General features: G+C 42.4%; 1 protein-coding gene across 3 annotated transcripts in view; it reads left to right on the top strand.

The window, feature by feature from the left end:
* Positions 1–24,121, top strand: part of LOC138649680 (gamma-aminobutyric acid receptor subunit pi-like) — a 272,373-nt gene that overhangs the window by 209,397 nt on the left and 38,855 nt on the right. For all 3 annotated transcript variants that reach the window (XM_069740284.1, XM_069740292.1, XM_069740302.1), the window contains 2 exons: positions 15,856–16,073; positions 23,782–23,864. In XM_069740284.1, coding sequence (XP_069596385.1) covers positions 15,856–16,073; positions 23,782–23,864 — 301 coding nt within the window. The remainder of the gene's footprint in view (positions 1–15,855; positions 16,074–23,781; positions 23,865–24,121) is intronic.

Raw genomic sequence — 24,121 nt, 5'->3', positions numbered from 1 at the left:
CCCCCATTTGTCCCCCATAGATAGGGACAATAATAAAATAAAGAATTTTTTTTTTTTTTCACTAAGGTTGGAGTTAGAACTAGGGTTAGGGTTAGGGGTAGGGTTAGGGGTAGGGTTAGGGGTAGGGTTAGGGGTAGGGGTAGGGTTAGGGGTAGGGTTAGGGGTAGGGTTAGGGGTAGGGGTAGGGGTAGGGTTAGGGGTAGGGTTAGGGTTTCGGTATGTGCACACGTATTCTGGTCCTCTGCGGATTTTTCCGCAGCGGATTTGATAAATCCGCAGTGCTAAACCGCTGCGGATTTATGGCAGATTTACCGCGGTTTTTCTGCGCATTTCACTGCGGTTTTACAACTGCGATTTTCTATTGGAGCAGTTGTAAAACCGCTGTGGAATCCGCAGAAAGAAGCGACATGCTGCGGAATGTAAACCGCTGCGTTTCCGTGCAGTTTTTCCGCAGCATGTGTACAGCGATTTTTGTTTCCCATAGGTTTACATTGAAATGTAAACTCATGGGAAACTGCTGCGGATCCGCAGCGTGTGCACATACCTTTAGAATTAGGCTATGTGCACACGGTGCGGATTTGGCTGCGGATCCGCAGCGGATTGGCCGCTGCGGATCCGCAGCAGTGTTCCATCAGGTTTACAGTACCATGTAAACCTATGGAAAACCAAATCCGCTGTGCCCATGGTGCGGAAAATACCGCACGGAAACGCTGCGTTGTATTTTCCGCAGCATGTCAATTCTTTGTGCGGATTCCGCAGCGTTTTACACCTATTCCTCAATAGGAATCCGCAGGTGAAATCCGCAGTAAATCCGCAGGTAAAACGCAGTGCCTTTTACCCGCGGATTTTTCAAAAATGGTGCGGAAAAATCTCACACGAATCCGCAACGTGGGTACATAGCCTTAGGGTTAGGGTTGGGTTGGAATTAGGGTTGTGGTTAGGGTTAGGGGTGTGTTGGGGTTAGGGTTGTGGTTAGGGGTGTGTTGCGGTTAGGGTTGTGGTTAGGGTTACGGCTACAGTTGGGATAAGGGTTAGGGGTGTGTTGGCGTTAGAATTGAGGGGTTTCCACTGTTTAGGCACATCAGGGGTCTCCAAACGCAACATGGCGCCACCATTGATTCCAGCCAATCTTTCATTCAAAAAGTCAAATGGTGCTCCTTCCCTTCCGAGCCCCGACGTGTGCCCAAACAGTGGTTTACCCCCACATATGGGGTATCAGTGTACTCAGGACAAACTGGGCAACAATTACTGGGGTCCAATTTCTCCTGTTACCCTTGAGAAAATAAAAAATTGCTTGCTAAAACATCATTTTTGAGGAAAGTAAAATGATTTTTTATTTTCACGGCTCTGCGTTGTAAACGTCTGTGAAGCACTTGGGGGTTCAAAGTGCTCACCACATATCTAGATAAGTTCCTTGGGGGGTCTAGTTTCCAAAATGGGGTCACTTGTGGGGGGTTTCTACTGTTTAGGCACACCAGGGGCTCTGCAAACGCAACGTGACGCCCGCAGACCATTCCATCAAAGTCTGCATTTCAAAACGTCACTACTTGACTTCCGAGCCCCGACATGTGCCCAAACAGTGGTTTACCCCCACATATGGGGTATCAGCGTACTCAGGACAAACTGGGCAACAATTACTGGGGTCCAATTTCTCCTGTTACCCTTGAGAAAATAAAAAATTGCTTGCTAAAACATCATTTTTGAGGAAAGAAAAATGATTTTTTATTTTCACGGCTCTGCGTTGTAAACGTCTGTGAAGCACTTGGGGGTTCAAAGTGCTCACCACATATCTAGATAAGTTCCTTGGGGGGTCTAGTTTCCAAAATGGGGTCACTTGTGGGGGGTTTCTACTGTTTAGGCACACCAGGGGCTCTGCAAACGCAACGTGACGCCCGCAGACCATTCCATCAAAGTCTGCATTTCAAAACGTCACTACTTGACTTCCGAGCCCCGACATGTGCCCAAACAGTGGTTTACCCCCACATATGGGGTATCAGCGTACTCAGGACAAACTGGGCAACAATTACTGGGGTCCAATTTCTCCTGTTACCCTTGAGAAAATAAAAAATTGCTTGCTAAAACATCATTTTTGAGGAAAGAAAAATGATTTTTTATTTTCACGGCTCTGCGTTGGAAACGTCTGTGAAGCACTTGGGGGTTCAAAGTGCTCACCACATATCTAGATAAGTTCCTTGGGGGGTCTAGTTTCCAAAATGGGGTCACTTGTGGGGGGTTTCTACTGTTTAGGCACACCAGGGGCTCTGCAAACGCAACGTGACGCCCGCAGACCATTCCATCAAAGTCTGCATTTCAAAACGTCACTACTTGACTTCCGAGCCCCGACATGTGCCCAAACAGTGGTTTACCCCCACATATGGGGTATCAGCGTACTCAGGACAAACTGGGCAACAATTACTGGGGTCCAATTTCTCCTGTTACCCTTGAGAAAATAAAAAATTGCTTGCTAAAACATCATTTTTGAGGAAAGAAAAATGATTTTTTATTTTCACGGCTCTGCGTTGTAAACGTCTGTGAAGCACTTGGGGGTTCAAAGTGCTCACCACATATCTAGATAAGTTCCTTGGGGGGTCTAGTTTCCAAAATGGGGTCACTTGTGGGGGGTTTCTACTGTTTAGGCACACCAGGGGCTCTGCAAACGCAACGTGACGCCCGCAGACCATTCCATCAAAGTCTGCATTTCAAAAGTCACTACTTCCCTTCTGAGCCCCGACGTGTGCCCAAACAGTGGTTTACCCCCACATATGGGGTATCAGCGTACTCAGGAGAAACTGGACAACAACTTTTGGGGTCCAATTTCTCCTGTAACCCTTGGGAAAATAAAAAATTCTGGGCTAAAAAATTATTTTTGAGGAAAGAAAACGTATTTATTATTTTCACTGCTCTGTGTTATAAACTTCTGTGAAGCACTTGGGGGTTCAAAGTGCTCACCTCACATCTAGATAAGTTCCTTTCGGGGTCTAGTTTCTAAAATGGGGTCACTTGTGGGGGGTTTCTACTGTTTAGCCACATCAGGGGCTCTGCAAACGCAACGTAACGCCCGCAGAGCATTCCATCAAAGTCTGCATTTCAAAATGTCACTACTTGACTTCCGAGCCCCGACATGTGCCCAAACTGTGGTTTACCCCCACATATGGGGTATCAGCGTACTCAGGAGAAACTGTACAACAACTTTTGGGGTCAAATTTCTCCTTTTACCCTTGGGAAAATAATAAATTGCAGGCTAAAAAATCATTTTAGAGAAAATAAAATTTTTATTTTATTTTCATGGCTCTGCGTTATAAACTTCTGTGAAGCACTTGGAAGTTCAAAGTCCTCACCACACATCTAGATTAGTTCCTTTAGGGGTCTAGTTTCCAAAATGGGGTCATATGTGGGGGATCTCCAATGTTTAGGCACACAGGGGCTCTCCAAACGTGACATGGTGTCCGCTAATGATTGGAGCTAATTTTCCATTTAAAAAGCCAATTGGCGTGCCTTCCCTTCCGAGCCCTGCCGTGCGCCCAAACAGTGGTTTACCCCCACATATGGGGTATCAGCGTACTCAGGACAAACTGGACAACAACATTTGCGGTCCAATTTCTCCTATTACCCTTGGCAAAATAGGAAATTCCAGGCTAAAAATCATTTTTGAGGAAAGAAAAATTATTTTTTATTTTCATGGCTCTGCATTATAAACTTCTGTGAAGCACCTGGGGGTTTAAAGTGCTCAATATGCATCTAGATAAGTTCCTTGGGGGGTCTAGTTTCCAAAATGGGGTCACTTGTGGGGGAGCTCCAATGCATAGGCACACAGGGGCTCTCTAAACGCGACATGGTGTCCGCTAACAATTGGAGCTAATTTTCCATTCAAAAAGTCAAATGGCGCGCCTTCCCTTCCGAGCCCTGCCGTGTGCCCAAACAGTGGTTTACCCCCACATATGAGGTATCGGCGTACTCGGGAGAAATTGCCCAACAAATTTTAGGATTCATTTTATCCTATTGCCCATGTGAAAATGAAAAACTGAGGCGAAAAGAATTTTTTTGTGAAAAAAAAGTACTTTTTCATTTTTACAGATCAATTTGTGAAGCACCTGAGGGTTTAAAGTGCTCAATATGCATCTAGATAAGTTCCTTGGGGGGTCTAGTTTCCAAAATGGGGTCATTTGTGGGGGAGCTCCAATGTTTAGGCACACGGGGGCTCTCCAAACACGACATGGTGTCCGCTAACGATGGAGATAATTTTTCATTCAAAAAGTCAAATGGCGCTCCTTCCCTTCCGAACCTTACCATGTGCCCAAACAGTGGTTTACCCCCACATGTGAGGTATCGGCGTACTCATGAGAAATTGCCCAACAAATTTTAGGATCCATTTTATCCTGTTACCCATGTGCAAATGAAAAAAATTGAGGCTAAAAGAATTTTTTTGTGAAAAAAAAGTACTTTTTCATTTTTACGGATCAATTTGTGAAGCCCCCGGGGGTTCAAAGTTCTCACTATGCATCTAGATAAGTTCCTTGGGGCGTCTAGTTTCCAAAATGGGGTCACGTGTGGGGGAGCTCCAATTTTTAGGCACACGGGGGCTCTCCAAACGTGACATGGTGTCCGCTAAAGAGTGGAGCCAATTTTTCATTCAAAAAGTCAAATGGCGCTCCTTCCCTTCCAAGCCCTGCCGTGCGCCCAAACAGTGGTTTACCACCACATATGAGGTATCAGCGTACTCAGGACAAATTGGACAAGAACTTTCGTGGTTCAGTTTCTCCTTGTACCATTGGGAAAATAAAAAAAATGTTGCTAAAAGATAATTTTTGTGACTAAAAAGTTAAATGTTCATTTTTTCCTTCCATGTTGCTTCTGCTGCTGTGAAGCACCTGAAGGGTTAAAAAACTTCTTGAATGTGGTTTTGTGCACCTTGAGGGGTGCATTTTTTAGAATGGTGTCACTTTTGGGTATTTTCAGCCATATAGACCCCTCAAACTGACTTCAAATGTGAGGTGGTCCCTAAAAAAAATGGTTTTGTAAATTTCGTTGTAAAAATGAGAAATCGCTGGTCAAATTTTAACTCTTATAACTTCCTAGCAAAAAAAAATTTTGTTTCCAAAATTGTGCTGGTGTAAAGTAGACATGTGGGAAATGTTATTTATTAACTATTTTGTGTCACATAACTCTCTGGTTTAACAGAATAAAAATTCAAAATGTGAAAATTGCGAAATTTTCAAAATTTTCGCCAAATTTCCGTTTTTATCACAAATAAACGCAGAATTTATTGACCTAAATTTACCACTAACATGAAGCCCAATATGTCACGAAAAAACAATCTCAGAACCGCTAGGATCCGTTGAAGCGTTCCTGAGTTATTACCTCATAAAGGGACACTGGTCAGAATTGCAAAAAACGGCCAGGTCATTAAGGTCAAAATAGGCTGGGTCATGAAGGGGTTAAAAAAGCCATAACAGGCATACTGGTAAGACATAACAAACACAGAACGGGTAGACACAACCTGGTAGATAACAACAAATCATTATATATATGTACTAAGTGTGACAATAAAGACTCTCATTACATAACATACATGCTATATATAGCAATAGGGCAATTATGGAGTCACTTTATTAACTCCAGGACAGTGCTATAGTCACTGTCCACCAAGTACAGGTGTACTTATCTAATGGTGCTGGAGTAAACAAAGTGAGTCCACATATATTACATCTGACTCATTGGAACAAATCAACATGCGTTGTAACATGAGATTAGCTAGGCCAAAGACACTTAATATGCACAATATCAGAAAAATACCAAAACATATGCCCTGCTACAAAGTATATACATAGAACATGTGTTACCCGTGTACAGGAGAGAGAGGAACCAGGAGTCTACCACACCAGACTCCTGGTTCCTCTCTCTCCTGTACACGGGTAACACATGTTCTATGTATATACTTTGTAGCAGGGCATATGTTTTGGTATTTTTCTGATATTGTGCATATTAAGTGTCTTTGGCCTAGCTAATCTCATGTTACAACGCATGTTGATTTGTTCCAATGAGTCAGATGTAATATATGTGGACTCACTTTGTTTACTCCAGCACCATTAGATAAGTACACCTGTACTTGGTGGACAGTGACTATAGCACTGTCCTGGAGTTAATAAAGTGACTCCATAATTGCCCTATTGCTATATATAGCATGTATGTTATGTAATGAGAGTCTTTATTGTCACACTTAGTACATATATATAATGATTTGTTGTTATCTACCAGGTTGTGTCTACCCGTTCTGTGTTTGTTATGTCTTACCAGTATGCCTGTTATGGCTTTTTTAATATAGATCAGGCTGTGGTCTTTTTTCTATTAATAAAGTGATCTTTTATAGTACCAATGTGTGGTGCCTTTGTTTATAGGTGTTTATTAAGTAAAATAGATCATTAGGGGTTTTTTCCTTGCATATTTAGTGCATTTTTGACGCTGTAATTTTTGACACTTTTTGGCATTTAATATTTTAAATTAGGCAGTTATGTTTTTGATGCTTCTTAGTATTTGGCTTTGAGAAAACTTTATTCATGTGTGGACCACGTGTGTTTTAAATCATTTTTTGCATGGGAAATGCACTAAAAACACGTATGCGCTTTTTACCTGGATTTTTTTTAGTGGCCTTTCCACATCTAATACAATACCACACAGAAAACTCAGCATTACATGCAAGAGAAATGTACATGTTGTGGAATAAAAAAAAACACATCGCAGTGAGTATACGCAATATAAAAACGGACAGATTTCTGTAAGTCCTATCAACTTTGCTGGAAGACACTGCATTTGTTGCAGGGTTAAAAACTCATGGTGGGAACTTAACCCTAAAAAAGGTTTTGTATTGTTTCACCACAGTAAAACAAATAGAACTATATAAATGTGGTATTGCATTAATTGTACTGGCACAGAATAAGGCTGTGTGGACACGATGCAGATTTAGTGCAGATCTGCAGCATTTTTTTTCCACGCAGAAACGCTGCAAATCTGCACTGTGATTTAGAGTACAATGTAAATCAATGTGAAAAAAAAAAAGCTGTGCAGAAAAATCAGCACAGAAACGCTGCAGATTTCAAAGAAGTGCATGTCACTTTTGTGCAGATCTGCAGCGTTTCTGCACCCCTCCATTAATAGAAATCCGCAGTGGTAAAAACTGCAGAAAATCCGCATCAATTCCGTACTAAAACCGCATAAAAACCGCAGCAAATCCGCAGCTGCGGATTCTGCCAGCAGATGTGGATTTTGTGCAGAAAATTCTGCACCTCTTTTCTTACGTGTGCACATAGCCTTAAGGTAATATGTATCAGGTACAACATGGTCAATTCTGTAAAGGAAAAATAAACCCTGAGGCCACTTTCACACTTCTGACATTCATGATCCTTTTGTGGAATTCCCTGTCTGGACAAAAAAAAAAGTAACTTTATTCCTTCTGCCGCTTACTCATTTCATGAAACATTTTTTGCCAAAAATACTCACTATGTCCGTTAGTAAATGAGATATAAGGGTATGTGTCCATGTTCAGGATTGCATCAGGATTACCTCAGGATTTGATGCAGGTAAAATCTGTGCCAAATCTGCACCTGAGGTCACTGGCAGGTCACCTGCGTTTTTTATGCGTTTTTACATGCGGATTTGTGTGCGTTTTTGAAAGCTAAATAAAGATATACAAAAAAAAGAATTGTGATGTTATTTACTGTCCAACCTCTTCATTTACATACTGCATTGAAGAATAATGTTTACACATACAACAGCTAGATAGATACATAGAGATATAAAAAAGGAACAGCACAATTCTACTTATCTTCGGGTGCAAGGCCCCCAGGGAATCCGTCCAATATATCCCAACTTCACATATACTTTTCAAAAAAGAGGCAGCACTCCATCATTTCAGTGTTAGACGTGCAGGATTTTAATCAACCCACTTGTGTGGGCGACGTTTCGGCTCTGAATTAGCCTTTCTCAAGCCTTGAAATGACGGAGTGCTGCCTCTTTTTTGAAAAGTAGATAGATAGATAGATAGATACGATAGATATCGATCGTATTTATCTATGGTATCCATCTATCAATATAATGTATCTATTATCTACTGATATATCTATCTATAAATATATCTATCTATATATAGATATATCGATAGATATATTGATAGATAAGAGATAAATAGATTAATAGATAGATACAATAGATAGATGGATACGATAGATGGATATGATGGATACGATAGATGGATCACACATGCGAGAAACTCGGACGAGTCTCGCATCTTAATACCCAGTACTGGCGCCGGCACTCGGGAGCGGAGCGTGCTGTTGCATGTATTTCTGTGCAGCCGCACGCTCCGGTCCCGAGTTCCAGCGGCATTAACATGCGAGACTCGTCCAAGTTTCTCTCATGTGTGATCCCGGCCTTAAATAAAGACACATACACCCATGAAATCTGTGTTAGGCAGGGGTCACACTCGCGAGGAACTCACACAAGTCTCTCGCTTCAATACCCGGCACTGCTATGGGCACTCGGGACCAGAGGGTGCGGCTGCACGTATTTCTATGCAGCTGAACGCTCCGGTCCTGAGTGCCCGCGGCAGTGTCGGGTATTTACCCCAGCATTAAATGCAATGTTTAATTTAAAAAAAACTTTTGAAAACAAAAAGGCGTGGGAGCTCCCACGCAATTTTCTGCGCCAGAGAAGGAAAGCCAGCGACTGGGGGACTGATATTTGAAGCCTGGGAAGGGGTTCATACCCATGGAGCTTCCCAGGCTATGAATATCAGCCCGCAGCTGTTTGCGTAGCTTTTACTGGCTATAAAAATAAGGGGACCTCAAAAAAAAAAAATCATGTGGGGTCCCCATATAATTTATAGCCAGAAAGGCTATGCAGACAGCTGCGGGCTGATATTCATAGCCTGGAGAGGGACCATGGATATTGGACCCCCCGGCTACAAATACCAGCCCCCAGCCGCCCCAGAAATGGCGCACCTATAATTCCGGCGCTTAGCCTCTCTCTTCCCACTCCCGAGTAGCGGTGGGATATGGGGTAATAAGGGGTTAATGACACCTTAAGTGACATTAAGCCCGGTTAATAATGACGAGGCGTCAATAAGACGCCTATCCATTATTAATCCTAGTAAAGTGTAAATAAAACACAGACACTAGAAAAAAAGTATTTTAATGAAATGATTACACACACTTTTTGACCATATCTTTATTGTATACTCAATCCTCTTAAAGACCCTCGTCCTGCAAAAAAACAAAAACAAATTCATACTCCCTGTCTGCAGATATCCCTTAACGAGTATCCCAGGACGAGTCCAGCTCTGCTACATCTGGATGCCTGACATCCAGACATAGCAGAGCTTGTAGATGATCGATGGAGATAACTCTCCAGCGATCATCTACACTGCAGTTTTCTCACAATCAGCTGACGGTGAGAACCAGCCTAGTGTGACCGGAGATAAGCCCCGGTCACGTGCACGGCAGTTCTCGCGGTAAGCTAAGTTATCGTGAAAACTTATTTTACCGCGAGAACTGCAGTGAACACAGGGCTTCCGGTGGCGGGACAGGTAAGCCGGCATGTGACATGCATAGTAAGCTGCATTAACGCAGTTTCTACGCATTTCACTAATCATTAGATGAGGTTTTACCGCATCTAATGATTATCTATGGGAAATTTACGGTGCGGCGACGGAGCGTCGCCGCACTGTAAACAGACATGCTGCGTTCTGAAAAGACGCGCCGCATGTCCGTTTACGCGGGTCTGCCGCCTGCGTGATTTACCGCATAGTGGAGACGGGATTTCATGAAATCCCCTCCACTATGGTGTAACATCTGGACGCTGCGTGTTTGACGCTGCGGCTCTACGCAGCGTCAAACACGCAGCGTTTCCTGAACGTGGACACATACCCTAAAGCTTAAAAAATTGTCACTTATGGGTACTTAACACGTCAGGTACGATGCAAATTTAATATAGTGATACAAAGTCAATTAAAAATTTGCATTCCAAAACCCAAATAGTGCTCCTTCCCTTCTGAGCCCTGGCATGTAGCCATACAGTAGCCCTGGATCAAAGGGCCCTTTTGTAAGAATTGTGTATGGGACCCTTCCAATAAGTAGCACTAACATCACACAAGCATAGAACTTACATCAGACAGGCACAGAACACACACAGCACTCAAGTCATAGAAGCACAGTGCACATGTCACACAAGCACAGAACACATGCAAAACTCATCGCACAAGCACAGCATATAGGTCAGAGATACCAAACTAACAGTGAACGTCACAGACGCATAGTACACGTCAGACAACTTACAAGCAAAACACATACACTAAAAGAGCACACAATCACACAAGCACCTGATTGACATATACTAGAGACAGATATTTTTCGCACTAGAAAACACATTTTTTGCTCCAAAAATGAGAAGGAAAATGGGGGGGGGTCTCTTATTGTCTGGAAGTAGCTGCTCTGACTGTGGTGAAGAGGTGGGAGAGTGCCAGCGGGTCACAGGAGGCAGGAGCCGGCTGTTGCGGCTAACTCCTGTGCCCGCTGCTAAAGAGAAATGAATATTCACTGCATTCCATGCCCATGGGGGTGGAGGGCAGTGAATATTTATTCCTCTTTAATAGCGGGCATGCTGTTAGTCTCAGCACACGAACGCCCGGCAGCTGCAGGAAGCCAGCAGCTGCGGCTAACACTGCCCGCTGTTAAATAGCAATGAATATTCACTGATCTCCAGGCACATAGTCCTGGCATAGAGAGCAGTGAGCATTCTGGAAGCGGTCCTCTGCTTGTAAGCAGCACATGACATTCCTGCAATGCGCTGCTTACAAGCATAAATCAGCTGCTGACATCAGAACAGGACGCTGCAAGAGAGAGCAGGAAGGTAAGTATAATGGTTTATGGTTTGTTAATGTTTTTCAGATGTGGGCCATGCATACCAGGATTGGGGCAATGCATACCAGGATAAGGATGGGGCCATGCATACTAGGATGGAGATGGGGGCCCTGCATACCAGGATAGGGATAAAGGGGCCATGCATACCAGGACGGAGATGGGGGCCATGCCTACCACGATAGGGATCAAGAAGCCATGCCTACCAGGCTAGAGAGAAGGGGGCCATGCATATCTGGATGAGGAGGCCATGCATACCAAGATAGGGAGGAGGAGCCCATGCATACCAGGCAAGAGATGAGGAGTAGTGATGAGCGAGTAAACTCGTTGCTTGGGTTTTCCCGAGCACGTTCCGGTGGTCTCCGAGTAATTGTAAGTGCTCGGAAATTTAGTTTTCCTTGCCTCAGCTGCATGATTTACAGCTGATAGACAGCTTGAATACATGTGGGGATTCCTTAGCAACCAGGCAACCCCCACATGTACTCAGGCTGGCTAGCAGCCGTAAATCATGCAGCATCGTCAACAAAAACTTAATCTCAGAGCAGTTACAAATACTCGAAGACCACCCGACCGACGAGTACACTCGCTCATCCCTAATGAGGAGAGAAAAAACAAAACAGAGTATAGTGGGTCTGATATGAATATGAAAAACAAAATAATATCCTGGGATGCAGGGGCCCCTCATCCCTATCCTGGTCATTCCTATGAAAACCAAAATAAATCAGACCTTAAAGGTAACTTTTAATTAAATTCCTCTAAAAATCTCAAAAAGTCTAAAGCATTAATAACAATTCAGTGAGAGGGTCAGACAGAATGTATAGGAGTGCATAATAGTTGTCAGCCAGGTCCAATATTGTCTCAATTGCAAAAAGGCTATATACTAGTGAAATAGATAAAATAATACATTTTTCCCTACCTGGCAGCGGAGGTTGGCACCCTATGGGGAGACGAATTGGCGCCCCCGCTCCACGTTGACTAAACCTGTCTGACCCTAAATGAAATCCCTCACCAAGCCATCACCAACACCCATAAAGTGCTTATAGGTTGAAGAACCTGACAATTAGCCTGTCTTATTCAGTGAGTGTTGAATAAACAGTTTATAATAAAGTGCTCGCTTGTAAATTGGATTTAGGTTTTCAGGATAGTGTACCTCCTGGACAGGTATAGATTCTGCTGACCGGTTAAAGGTGAATTATAGTCTCCAGGGATGTTTTCACTCCACGATGCTGGTTCACCGAATAACCATCTCTCGATTTATATATTCATTTGACTGTGTCATTGATATCTCTCAGATAGACGTCTCTATGTATAAGTGAACTATAGTTTCTTTTGGCAGTCTCTGGGCATTTGGAGTGGGTTGTACACTGATCTTATTGTTACATCCTCAGAGAACAGTGGATTTGGTCTCTCTTTTGTTACTCGGCCTACAGCTCTATATGTATATTCTTCTCTGCTATTTCAGAATGACGACTAGCAGCTAGAACTTATTTACGTTTAGCTTACATATTATTTTCTAGTGCCATCCACGTTGTGAGCTGTGCCTTATCTCTATGTGTAATGCATGTAATTGTGTGTTTGTGGGTCTATCATATTATGTTTATAATGCCGACTAGCAGTTAAAATTCATTTACACACAGGCCTGTATATTATTTGTCGTACAGTGCCATTAATGCTGCGAGCCGTACTATACCTTCATGTGTGATTATTTTAACGGTGATACTCTGTTAGTCGTATCATTCTCATCTACATATAACATAGTTCCATTTTTTGCTTATAAACCAGTGTATCTCCTTTACATATATTGTTCACTTGTGTGCACATTGCTCCCTATCACACTCATGTCCAAGTGGGTGGTTCTTCATTTGGAACCCATGATCCAATTTGTTTTTTAAGTGATTTTAATAGTGTGGTGTTTTGTTCTTTGGGTGACAAATAAAAATAATTTTGTATGGTTGTGTAAATACTCTAGCGGTGGTCCCCTTTATATAGCTTGACGCTCTTTTTCTTTGTATCTTGTATCCTATTTATGTCATGCTTAGGGTTGACCCACTATTTTTGGTATTTTTGGTACTGCTATCATGCCTGGATGGTGCCCTCCACTTCCTCTTTGTTCATCCCGGTTAAAGGTGAACACACATGTCTCTAGATTGGTCTACACATAGAGTAGTGTTTATAGGTACCATCAGTAGGTCATAAGTAATTAAATATTATATGAATAGTATGGGTTGCAATATTTCCCATGGTGCTCGCGCTGATGTCAGAAAGGTGAAGTGAGTTCATTGGCTGTGAACTCGCAGAACCTTTCTGATGGCACCACGAGCAGGGGAACTTTCTCGAGCTCACGGTGCCGTCAGACAAGGAATAGGCGTTCACAGGGAGACAATGAGCTGCTCAGTGTCTCTGCTGGATTACAGGTTGCAGGGTCGCATCATGTAGCCTGCCATCTAGATGTAGCAGAGCTGGACCTGTTGTGGGCCAAATTGATTAGACGCATCTCTGCGGAAAGGTGAGGAATACTGTTTGCTTTTAACTCTTTTGTAGATGATGAGTGTTATGACCTGATGGTTAAGACAATGATGGACCTGGTGGTAAAGAGCACACGGAACGACCTGATAGTTACTAATAACACAGGACAAGCTCTGGGACGTGGGAACTCTGCTGACCGCAATCCCTAATCCCATCACACACACTAGAAATAGCCGTGGATTGCTCCTAATGCTCCCTATGCAACTCGTCACAGCCTAAGAAACTAGCTAGCCCTAAAGATAGAAAAATAAAGCCTACCTTGCCTCAGAGAAATTCCCCAAAGGAAAAGGCAGCCCCCCACATATAATGACTGAGTTAAGATGAAAATTACAAACACAGAGATGAAATAGATATAGCAAAGAGAGGCCCGACTTACTGAACAGACAGAGGATAGGAAAGGTAACTTTGCGGTCAGCACAAAAACTACAAAAAGACCACGCAGAGGGCGCAAAAAGACCCTCCGCACCGACTCACGGTGCGGAGGTGCTCCCTCTGCGTCCCAGAGCTTCCAGCAAGCAAGACAAAAATCAAAATAGCAAGCTGGACAGAAAAATAGCAAACCAGAGAAAAACAAGCAGGAACTTAGCTTCTACTGGGAAGACAGGTCACAGGAACGATCCAGGAGCGAACTAGACCAATACTGGAACATTGACAGGTGGCATGGGGCAATGATTTAAGTGGAGTTAAATAGAGCAGCCAGCTAACGAATTAACCTCGTCACCTGTGGAAGGAAACTCAGAAGCCGCAGCCCCACTCACAACCACCAGAGGAAGCCCATGGACAGAACCAGCCGAAGTACCACTCATGACCACAGGAGGGAGCTTGACAACAGAATTCACAACAGACGAGGGCATCGGGAGAATGGTCGAGAGCGTAACTAAGGTTTAATTAAGATTATTAAAGGAGTCTGTTTCATTCTTTCAATTAAAAGACTTTTTCTGGGTGTTTGTTTTCTTACAATGTGGCTATGGGACTAGTAATGGGGGCGTCTTATTCATGCTTCTTCATTACTAACCTCAAGGCTTGATGTTACCTGACAACACAAAGGTGACATCAACCCCCCCAACTATCACCCCACTTGCCACCGCTATAGAGCAAGTGGGAAGAGTGAAGTTAAGTGCCAGGATTGGCGGATCTTAGAGATGTGCCTTTTCTGGGGTGACAGAGCTGATATTTTTAGTTTGGGGGTAGTATCCATGGCCCCTTCCAAGACTATTAATATCCACCCACAGTTATCTGAATAGCCTTTGCTGATTATTAATTATAGGAGGCCCGATGTCATTTTTTTTTAGGGTCCCCCATTTTAGTAGCCAGTAAAGACTAAGTATACAGTTGTGAGCAGATATTAATAGCCTGGAAAGCTCCATGGGTATTACCCCTTCCCAGGCTATAAACATCTGCCCCCAGCTATTGGCTTTACCGCTGCTGGTTACGAAATTGGCTCTGGAGCCCACGCCATTCTTTTCTGAAAAATAATCTTTTATTAATTAAATACATGTACAGTAAGCTGCACACACACACTACTAATTGTACTTACCACAGATATCTGTATATCTACCTATTCTATTTGTATTTACTATATGTAATCCATCTCTTCTATCCTGTCGGCTCCTGCAGTGATTTTACAGAACACAGCACAAGAATTGCCCGCTTTTCTTCCATGTAATATATATACCTATATGTGTGTGTCACTGACATTTATATATCTATGTATTATATGTGTATATATCTATTCTATATATTCAATTCTAACCTGTCATGCTGTGATTACACTGTATGCGGCCCATGAATTGCCGGCTTTTCTTCTAATATATATATATATATATATATATATATATATATATATATATATATACATACATACATACAGTATATATATATATATATATACACATATGTGTGTGTGTGTTTTGCTGAATATTTCCTTTGAAATCGATGTGTAAATGACAGAATTGCTGTATGTAAAAGCTCATGTTAAGATCGGATCGCAATCGCACTGCATTAGGATGTAAATCGGATGGTAGGTGTGAAAAATCGGATTGTACTGGCATGACACATGCGACTCTCGGCAGGGAGACTCGGACCGATTTTTCATACATTTAGTGTGACTCCAGCCTTACACTGAAAATCGAAGCCAATATAACAAAGAAGTATGGGAAATGTCAGTAATAAATTTTGTGCATTATAAATATCTAGTTTACAGAAATTCATTAAAAGTTTTAAATGTTCAAATTTTTCATTTTCTTGTAAATGTCATACATCTTTTATTTTTAATTCTTAATATATTGGCTTAAATTGACTATGAATATCAGACAGGTCATCAATGTCAAAGTAGTGGACAACCCCTTTGAAAAAATGCCTTCAAATATTTTTCAATATTTGACATTCCTCTCTGTGATTTACAATATTTTCCATATTACAGGATTATACAGCCACAATATTTCTGCGCCAGAGATGGATAGATGAACGTCTAGTATTTGATGGCAGTAAAAGCATTACTTTGGATCCCAGGCTTGTGCAATTGCTTTGGGTTCCAGACACATACATTGTAGATTCCAAAAAATCATTCCTGCATGACGTTACTGTGGATAATCGTCTTGTTCGTCTCTATTCCAATGGAACTGTGCTTTATGCAATCAGGTAACCATGACATTTTTGAATATTTTTGTATCTATTGCACTAAGGCATTATTATGACATCTATGCATTTAGAGAAGAGAATGCTTCACACCTGTATGACAGAATTCACAACCTAGCATCAGATCTATTGGACCATGAAACATTCAGGAGCCCAGTGAACACCATTGACTTACAAAGTGGTCTGTCAGGTTTCTACATGAATCTGTTCTGTCAAATTTGTCTGAATTTATGATGGTTTTCACTGCAATTTTTAACACATCCTAAGGTCGGAGTCACACTACAGCGAGATACGGCTGAGTCTCGCAGGTTAAAACCAAGCTCTGGCACCAGCACTCCGGAGCGGAGCGTGCGGCTCCATGTATTGCTATGCGGCCGCACGCTCCGCTCTGGAGTGCCGGTGCCAGAGCTTGGTTTTAACCTGTGAGACTCAGCCGTATCTCGCTGTGTGTGATCCCGGCCTTAGAAGGAACCTGTGGAAGGGAGACACCAATGAATCCATGGACCTTCCTCCTGGAATTAAGGCCGCGGGGAATATCCAAAAATTTACACAGACTGGTGGTCCTGCTGGGAATGGAGACCAAAATACACATAGCGTCAAAATGGAGGTCTCCTTCACTCTCAATATCTCTTGTCAAAGATAGAATGAACACTATCATGATATATGAGCGCATCCAAGCGACGAGAACCGATAGCTGGAACTCCTTTCTTCAAATCTGGTCGCCATGGCTGGAACTACATCCGGATGATCAAATGAAGTTAGCTCTCACCCTTTCTCTGTGAGGCGTTGACTCTTTTCTTCCACTTTGGTGGACTGAGGGTACCTGACTTGGCCGGTGTTGATGTCCGACTGATATTTGTTGATATGAGAGAAATTCTCATGTACAGCACCATGGAATTAATGGTGCTATATAAATAAATAATAATAACATTGTACATTGGCCAGTCTGTGGACAGCATGGTAGAGAGAAGCAGAATGATGTTCAGAATAACTTGTATGAGGCCATTGGTTCCTCTAGTGATTGACAGCTATCTCTAGCTACATTATTCATGGGTACCGTATTTTTCAGACTATAAGACGCACCGGACTATAAGGCGCACCCAGGTTTTAGAGGTGGAAAATAGGGAAAAAAAATATTTGAAGCAAAAAAAAGTGGTAACATATTTAATAACATACTATTATATGTGGTGTTATTATATATAATAGTATGTTATTATGTTGGAAGCTGCGGGACCAGTGTGGCGTCTGTACAGTACTATATGAAGATGCTGGAGGGTGAGTATAAGAATGGGGGCACAGGGCTTATATTGAAAGCACCACTCCAGCACTGCAAAATAACACTGGAGTGCTGCTTTAAAATCCCATGGGAGAACTATAACTCCCAGCATGTCCTGCAGAGCCTATGACATGCTGGGAGTTATAGTTCACCAAAGGAGTGGCAGAGTGCTTTATTGTGTTTTGGAAAGACTAACCTCTTAAATGTGGCAGCCAGCCACACTGTGGTGAGGTAAAAGCATCCCATGACTGCACACAGAGCCCTCCCTCTTGTTTCCTTTCCACAGCACAGGTTATCAGGAAGCTGCAGATTCTAGTGGAGAGCCTGAAGGACCTGTGATGATGTCAAGAAGAGGGAGGGCTCTGAGCTGCCATGTGATGCTCCAGCCCGCCCACTCCTGACATCAAACAGGTCCTGTTTGTGCACAGCACTTGACGTCCAGCCCAGGCATGGCAGGCAGTTATGCAGCGATCTCCTCTCTCCTCTGGCCCCTGCTGCTGCTGCCTCCTTCTCCCCCGGACACACAGACCTCCCCAGCTGCTGCAGGAATCAGCGCTGGAGAAGCCATGTGTGTCCCTGCTTAAGTGCAGTATTCATTTGCTGCTCCCAGCTCACCTCTCAGCTGATAGGTGGGCAGGGAGCCGCTAATGAATATTCACTGCACTTAATCATCGGGACCACATGGTTTCCCCAGCACTGATTCTGGGCAGCTGGGACATCCTGAAGTGGCATAACAGTGTGATCCCACTCACTGTTACCCCCCTCCCCACATGCTACATCCGTACCATAAGACGCACACACACTTTCCTCCCAAATTTGGAGGGAAAAAAGTGCGTCTTATGGTCGGAAAAATACGGTAGTTTAGAAGCAGGGCCACACTTGGGTACTGCCCTCGTCAGGGCGGGAGTATAACAGAGGCACGACAGGGAGAAATAGAAAGACTACCTTGTCTTTACTCTTTAAATCCCCCTCTTCTCCCTTCCCGCTTTGGTTCCCTCATTATAGTAAACAGGTATTGGAGGACATGGTGAGATTGAACCATTTTTTACTCGAGCACTGCTAAACATGACCACTTATACTTTGTAATTGTTGGTTATATGTTTGTCCTAGGTATATATTGGCCTTTTTAATATATTCAGTAAATGTTAAGTTTTAGTATAAGTTTTTCCTGGCCATGCTTTAAGCTATGATTGACAGCTATCTCTGCAGCACAGTCATACAGGGGGTCAATCACTGAATAGGACCACGCTTAAGACTCTTACGCATGCAATGCAAGGGATTTTAATGAATAACATGCAAGTTTTAGTGAACCTTTTCCCACAAAAATGTACATCAATCTGATCAACTCCTACTCTCCTATAACATCCTGCCTGCAGATGAGATGCCATTTTCACCATGACAGGTGTCCTCTGCGGCGCAGTGAGACGGCCATGTAAATCAGTGTAAGATCGGCATGGACTGCCCGATGCCGAGTGTGACAGCGTCATGCATGTCCTTGTCTCTGCCATATTCGGGTTGGGAGCGCCACCGGGCAGTCCATGCACTGCATTCACATCACACTCCAATTTATACGGCCGTCTGACTGCGTCCTTGGATTAATAATGCGTATAAAACCTATAACAAATGAAATCATCATATACCCTGCTGTTACTAAGTAAGTAGCAAAAGTAAAAGTGCATTTAAATTACTTAGGGGTTCTTAGTAACACTGTTTTTGATCAAAAAGGCATAAAAGAGATTCCACCATCGGCAAGGGGACCCTGTTCAGGGATGGTCCATCATATACATTATATTGTGGAAATTTCAGATATTTGACATGCTGCGGCTCGTAAACCCGCACAGCGGGGGAGTGTACGCAGCGTCAAATAGAAGCACAGTGGGCATGGGAGTGCTATAAATCCCATCCACTGCGCTTGTCATGTAGAAGGCAGAGTTCCGCTCCAACTGCGGCTGTTAGAGGCAGGACCTGGTTGTGACACTCAACCATTATCTGCCAGGTATGGGTCGGACTCACTTTGTGCCTTTGTGCACTGTAAAGTAGGGTGGATGTCAGTAAGGGGTTACATTGTTGTTTTTTATTATATACATTAAAATTAGGTGCGCACAACATGGGTTTGGTTTATGTGGTTATTATCACACTGGTATACAGTGATGTTGGCGTCAGTGATGTCTGAATGGATTTATATTAAGTTTATGGTTCTGATTAAGAATATTACTTTGATTTTGCCAGATTGGCTCTAGTTTCTGAGATATTTAATAATTAATTTCAGTAGAATTCTGGCTTCAAAAATTCAATTTTATAGCATTGAAAACCTACAAATTAAAATACAAAATATGAGATATTGTAAAGAATCAAAAGACCAACAGCCATTGCATTTATCACACACAAGTCTCATTGGAGGAATGCATTATTTTCATGGATGAATTATCTAAAAACTCTTCAAGAAAAGTAAAGGGATTTTTAATTCAGCACCCTCAAAATACCCTATGTCCATTAAAGAAAAAAAACCTTGGCACCTGAAATTTTTTTTTTCTAGACCTGTGTTGTCAATAATTGTTGCATTTATTTTTCTGCAATCACCTGACTTCCTCTCACTCCGCTATGCCATCTATCGTTTTAGTAATGTTTTCATGTTCTGTTGTACTTCGTTTCTTTTTGTATTAAGAAAATCATGGTTTTTTAATTACTGGGCTATTTTGGATTTTCTTGTTTTTAGCTTGTGTACCTTGACATAATCTTTATTTTATTTTGGGTACTTCCTTCTTCGTGAAGGCTTAACTACTATAACTCAAACAACCTGGAATAGTCACATCTGAAATGAAGTTCTCACTCTCCAAATAGTACAGGAAAGGGCCAGAAATGTAGATTCATCACTTTAAACAATGTTTTTCACCGCTGATTGATCCAAATTTTGCCTTTTTGCAGCGTTTTTGATGCATTTTTATGCAAATTTTCAGCTGCATTTCACAGTACCAGCAAAGTCTATGAGATTTCAGAAATCTCATGCACACAGCTTGTTCTTTTATTCCCCGACTGTTTTATCAAAGAGCTGCGTTTTTGCAAAAAAACGCAGGTGTCAGGTTTTTGCTGCGCTTTTGGTGCTAAAATCTGATGTACTGAAATCTGATTTTTTTTAATGCACTAAACTTTATCAGCATGCACAAGAAACAAATGTACCCTGACAAAAATGCAGTAAAAAAAAGATCAAAAACTAAGCAAAACCTGCTATTTCTAAGCAGATTAAAGTTAACATTAAAAAAAGCTGCAAAACTGCAATGTGTGAACATACCTTAATTCTACAGAAGTTTTGCTTTCTGATACCTTTAACCCCTTAACAACCAATGATGGATCTATCCTTCATTGGACACCTCCCCCTGTTCAGTGCAGGCTCCGGCGATGAGCCTGCACCTTTTCCGGTACATGACAGTTGATCTGATCAGCTGACATGTGCTGCTAACAGTCACGGGAGGAATCTATATATGTGTGCCCTCAATTCTGGTGTATATATACTGCATCCTTGTATATATGTCCCCCATCCTGTTATATGTCCCTTTTCCCAGGCCCCATCCTGATATATATCCCCCATTCTGGTATATATGTGACTTATCCTGGGCCCCATCATGGTATATATATCCCCATCCAAGGATATATATGCCCTATCCTGGTATATGTCCCTTTTCCCGGGCCCCATCCTGATATATATCCCCCATCCTGGTATATATGCGACTTATCCTGGGCCCCATCATGGTATATATATATATCCCCATCCAAGGATATATATGCCCTATCCTGGTATATGTCCCTTTTCCTGGGCCCCATCCTGATGCATACATACACATGTCCTTTTTCCTAGTAATATATCGCTTATCCTGGGCCCCATACTGATATGTCCCTTATTCTGGTAATATGTCCCTTATTCTGGCATATGTCCCTTATCCTTGACCCCATCCTGTTAGTATGGCCCCTTGCTGGTGTAAGTCCCCCCATTCTGTTGCTGTTCTATAATGCATAGAAAAAAAATAAACAATCATACTCCCTCCACTGTCCCGCTGCGAGGTGTCCTCTTCGGAAGCTGGCAGCTGATTACAGCGTGCAAGCAACAGGACCACATGATGTCACTGCCATGTGCCCCCAGTCACCGGCATACCAACGCCAGGTGCTATCTTCTGATTGGCCGGCAGCGTGTATTGCCCTCATAGACCTAACGGGTCTGTGCGCCGCAATGCACTTTAGCTACATGTGTGAATGACGCACATCCAGTTGAAGTTTCTGATGGCGTCGGTTGATCACTCACCTTCATGGTCCCCCTCCAGCATGGGCCTGGTCAGAGTCGCATCCTCTGTGAATGCGATTGTTACGCCCCTGATTTGAGCTTTTGCCCATATTAAATTCCAACAGTATTTGCTCAGACTCCTGGTTCCATATACAACCCACGTTCTATTCTTTCTTCTTCCATATTGACTTTTCAGATTGCCACATATACTGTAATAGATATATTATTATTATTATTATATCTAGTAGATTTCAAGACCTCTTCCTTTATGAAGAGGATATTTGCAAAACCAATTTCTCAGGAGAGCATTGCATGGCTTTAAGTGTCTTTATGCGACCTTGACGCAGTTCACTAAGAGAAACGTTTCTGTTTAGAACAGAGGTGTTTCACCCAGCCAAATCAGATCTCCTGCATTGAACTGAGGAAAGTCAAGCACACTGAAACACGTGTATGCAAATGGAGTGCTTAACTGGCTTATTATCCTAAATCATGTAGTACAGCTTGTTAAAGGATCACACGTCAGGATTTCTTGCAGAAATTTTCCTGACAAAAACCGGACATTTCTGCCAGAAATCTGCATGCGTTTTTTTTGCGTTTTTTGTGCGTTTTTTCCCAAATGCATAGAATTGCGGGAAAAACGCAGAAAATCCGCAAAAATAATGAACATGCTCATTTTTTTTACCGCGATGCGTTTTTTTTGCAGAAAAAAACCCATCCATGTGCACAAAACATGCAGAATGCATTCTAAATAATAGAATGCATAATGTATGCGTTTTTAATGAGTTTTTATAGCGTTTTTAGCGCGAAAAAAACGAGAAAAAAAATGCTAAATTATTGCATTGCTATGAGCGCCGACCACTGGATGGCGCTCATAGCAATCTGGCATCAACAACTATAGAGGTTTGCTGGAGACCTCTGGTTGTTATGCCGATGCACCGATGACCCCCAATCACGTGATGGGGGTCAGCAGTGCATGCATTTCCGGCCAGATGACTGTGCGCGAAGCATCATGAAATCTGAAGATTACCAAAGGACTTTGGGTCACAATGTAGTGCCTAGTGTCAGAAAGCTGGGATTGTGACCTAAGACAATGACCCCAAACGTACTTCAAGAAGCTTCCAGAAATGGATGGAAACAAAGCGCTGGAGAGTTCTGAAGTGGCCAGCCATGAGTCTGTATCAAAATACCATTGAACACCTGTGGAGAGATCGTAAAATTGCTGTTGGGAGAAAGAACTCTTCAAATATAAGACCTGGAGCAGTTTGAAAAAAAAAAACGAGTGGTCCAGAATTTCAGTTGAGAGGTGAAAGAGCTTGTTGATCGTGTGAACCAAATATTAAATTAAGGGTGTCAACAATTTTGTTCAGCCAATTTGGGGGTCTTGTGTGAAATTATGTCCAAATTGCCTTTTTTCCCTTGAAATAAACATGAGTATAATAAAACATGTGAGATGCCAATTATTTTCTGGGAGAATTGCTTCATTTTCTCCAATTTCAAAACTGCCAAAAATTCACAATATTTTGTGCAACCTTGAGTTCCGCAGACATTTTGCAACCTATTAGCGTTTTACATCAGTTGCCTGAGAAAACACTTTCATGAATCGAGGCCATGGTCGCCAGCATTTTCTTTAAAGTATGTTTTCTCTGCTCTGGCTGCTGCGTTTCTGATTAAAACATACAAGGCTGCAGTTAAGCGGCAAGAGTTTGATCGATGCTGCCCATTGTTCAGGCAGTATGACTCTCCCGTTAAAATGCATTTATTAGAACTTTGTAACTAAATATTACAGCAACAAACTCAAATTCATTGCAGTGTTCACTTGAGTACACTGATCAGATTCATTAATCAGGGGTGTCTAATACCCATCATGCACCACCACCAAAAAAGTACACCAGCTGTATTAAGTTGTGCAACTTTAGTGGCGTAAATAAAGATAAATTTGATCAGCGGACATGACCATGCCCTGTTCCACCCATGATACACCCATCTTAGCTATCCAGGACTAGCGTGTAAATGGCAAAAGTTGCGATATGTTTCTGCAACTGCCAAGTTGGACAAAAATATTGTGACTTTTTAAGGTGCCAAATTACTGGGGTACATGTACATTTCACATCACATCAGGCCTTTTTTCTACCTAACCTGCTTATATGTGTTTTTCCATTTAGAATTACAACAACAGTGGCTTGCAATATGGACCTTACCAAATATCCCATGGACAAGCAGACATGCAAACTGCAGCTAGAGAGCTGTAAGTATAATAGTAATTTAACAAGACTGTAAATAATTGTAGTATAACGGTATGACAATCTAAACTGAACTGACAAATTCATTTTCCGTAATATAATAAGCAATGGCAGAGAGAGGAGTTGAGAGGAGGGAGAGATGGAGATGAAGAGGGGAGGTGAAGAGAAGACAGAGAGAGGTGCGGAGAGGGGAGAGAGGAAAAGTGAGAGCGAGAGAAAGAGACAGAGAGAGACTTTAGCCTGCTCTGAATGTTCAGCAGTG

The sequence above is a fragment of the Ranitomeya imitator genome, chromosome 1, assembly GCF_032444005.1.
Source record: "Ranitomeya imitator isolate aRanImi1 chromosome 1, aRanImi1.pri, whole genome shotgun sequence".
Classification (NCBI taxonomy): domain Eukaryota; kingdom Metazoa; phylum Chordata; class Amphibia; order Anura; family Dendrobatidae; genus Ranitomeya; species Ranitomeya imitator.
Note: the sequence above shows the minus strand (reverse complement) of the source record. Positions and strands in the feature narration are given on the sequence as shown.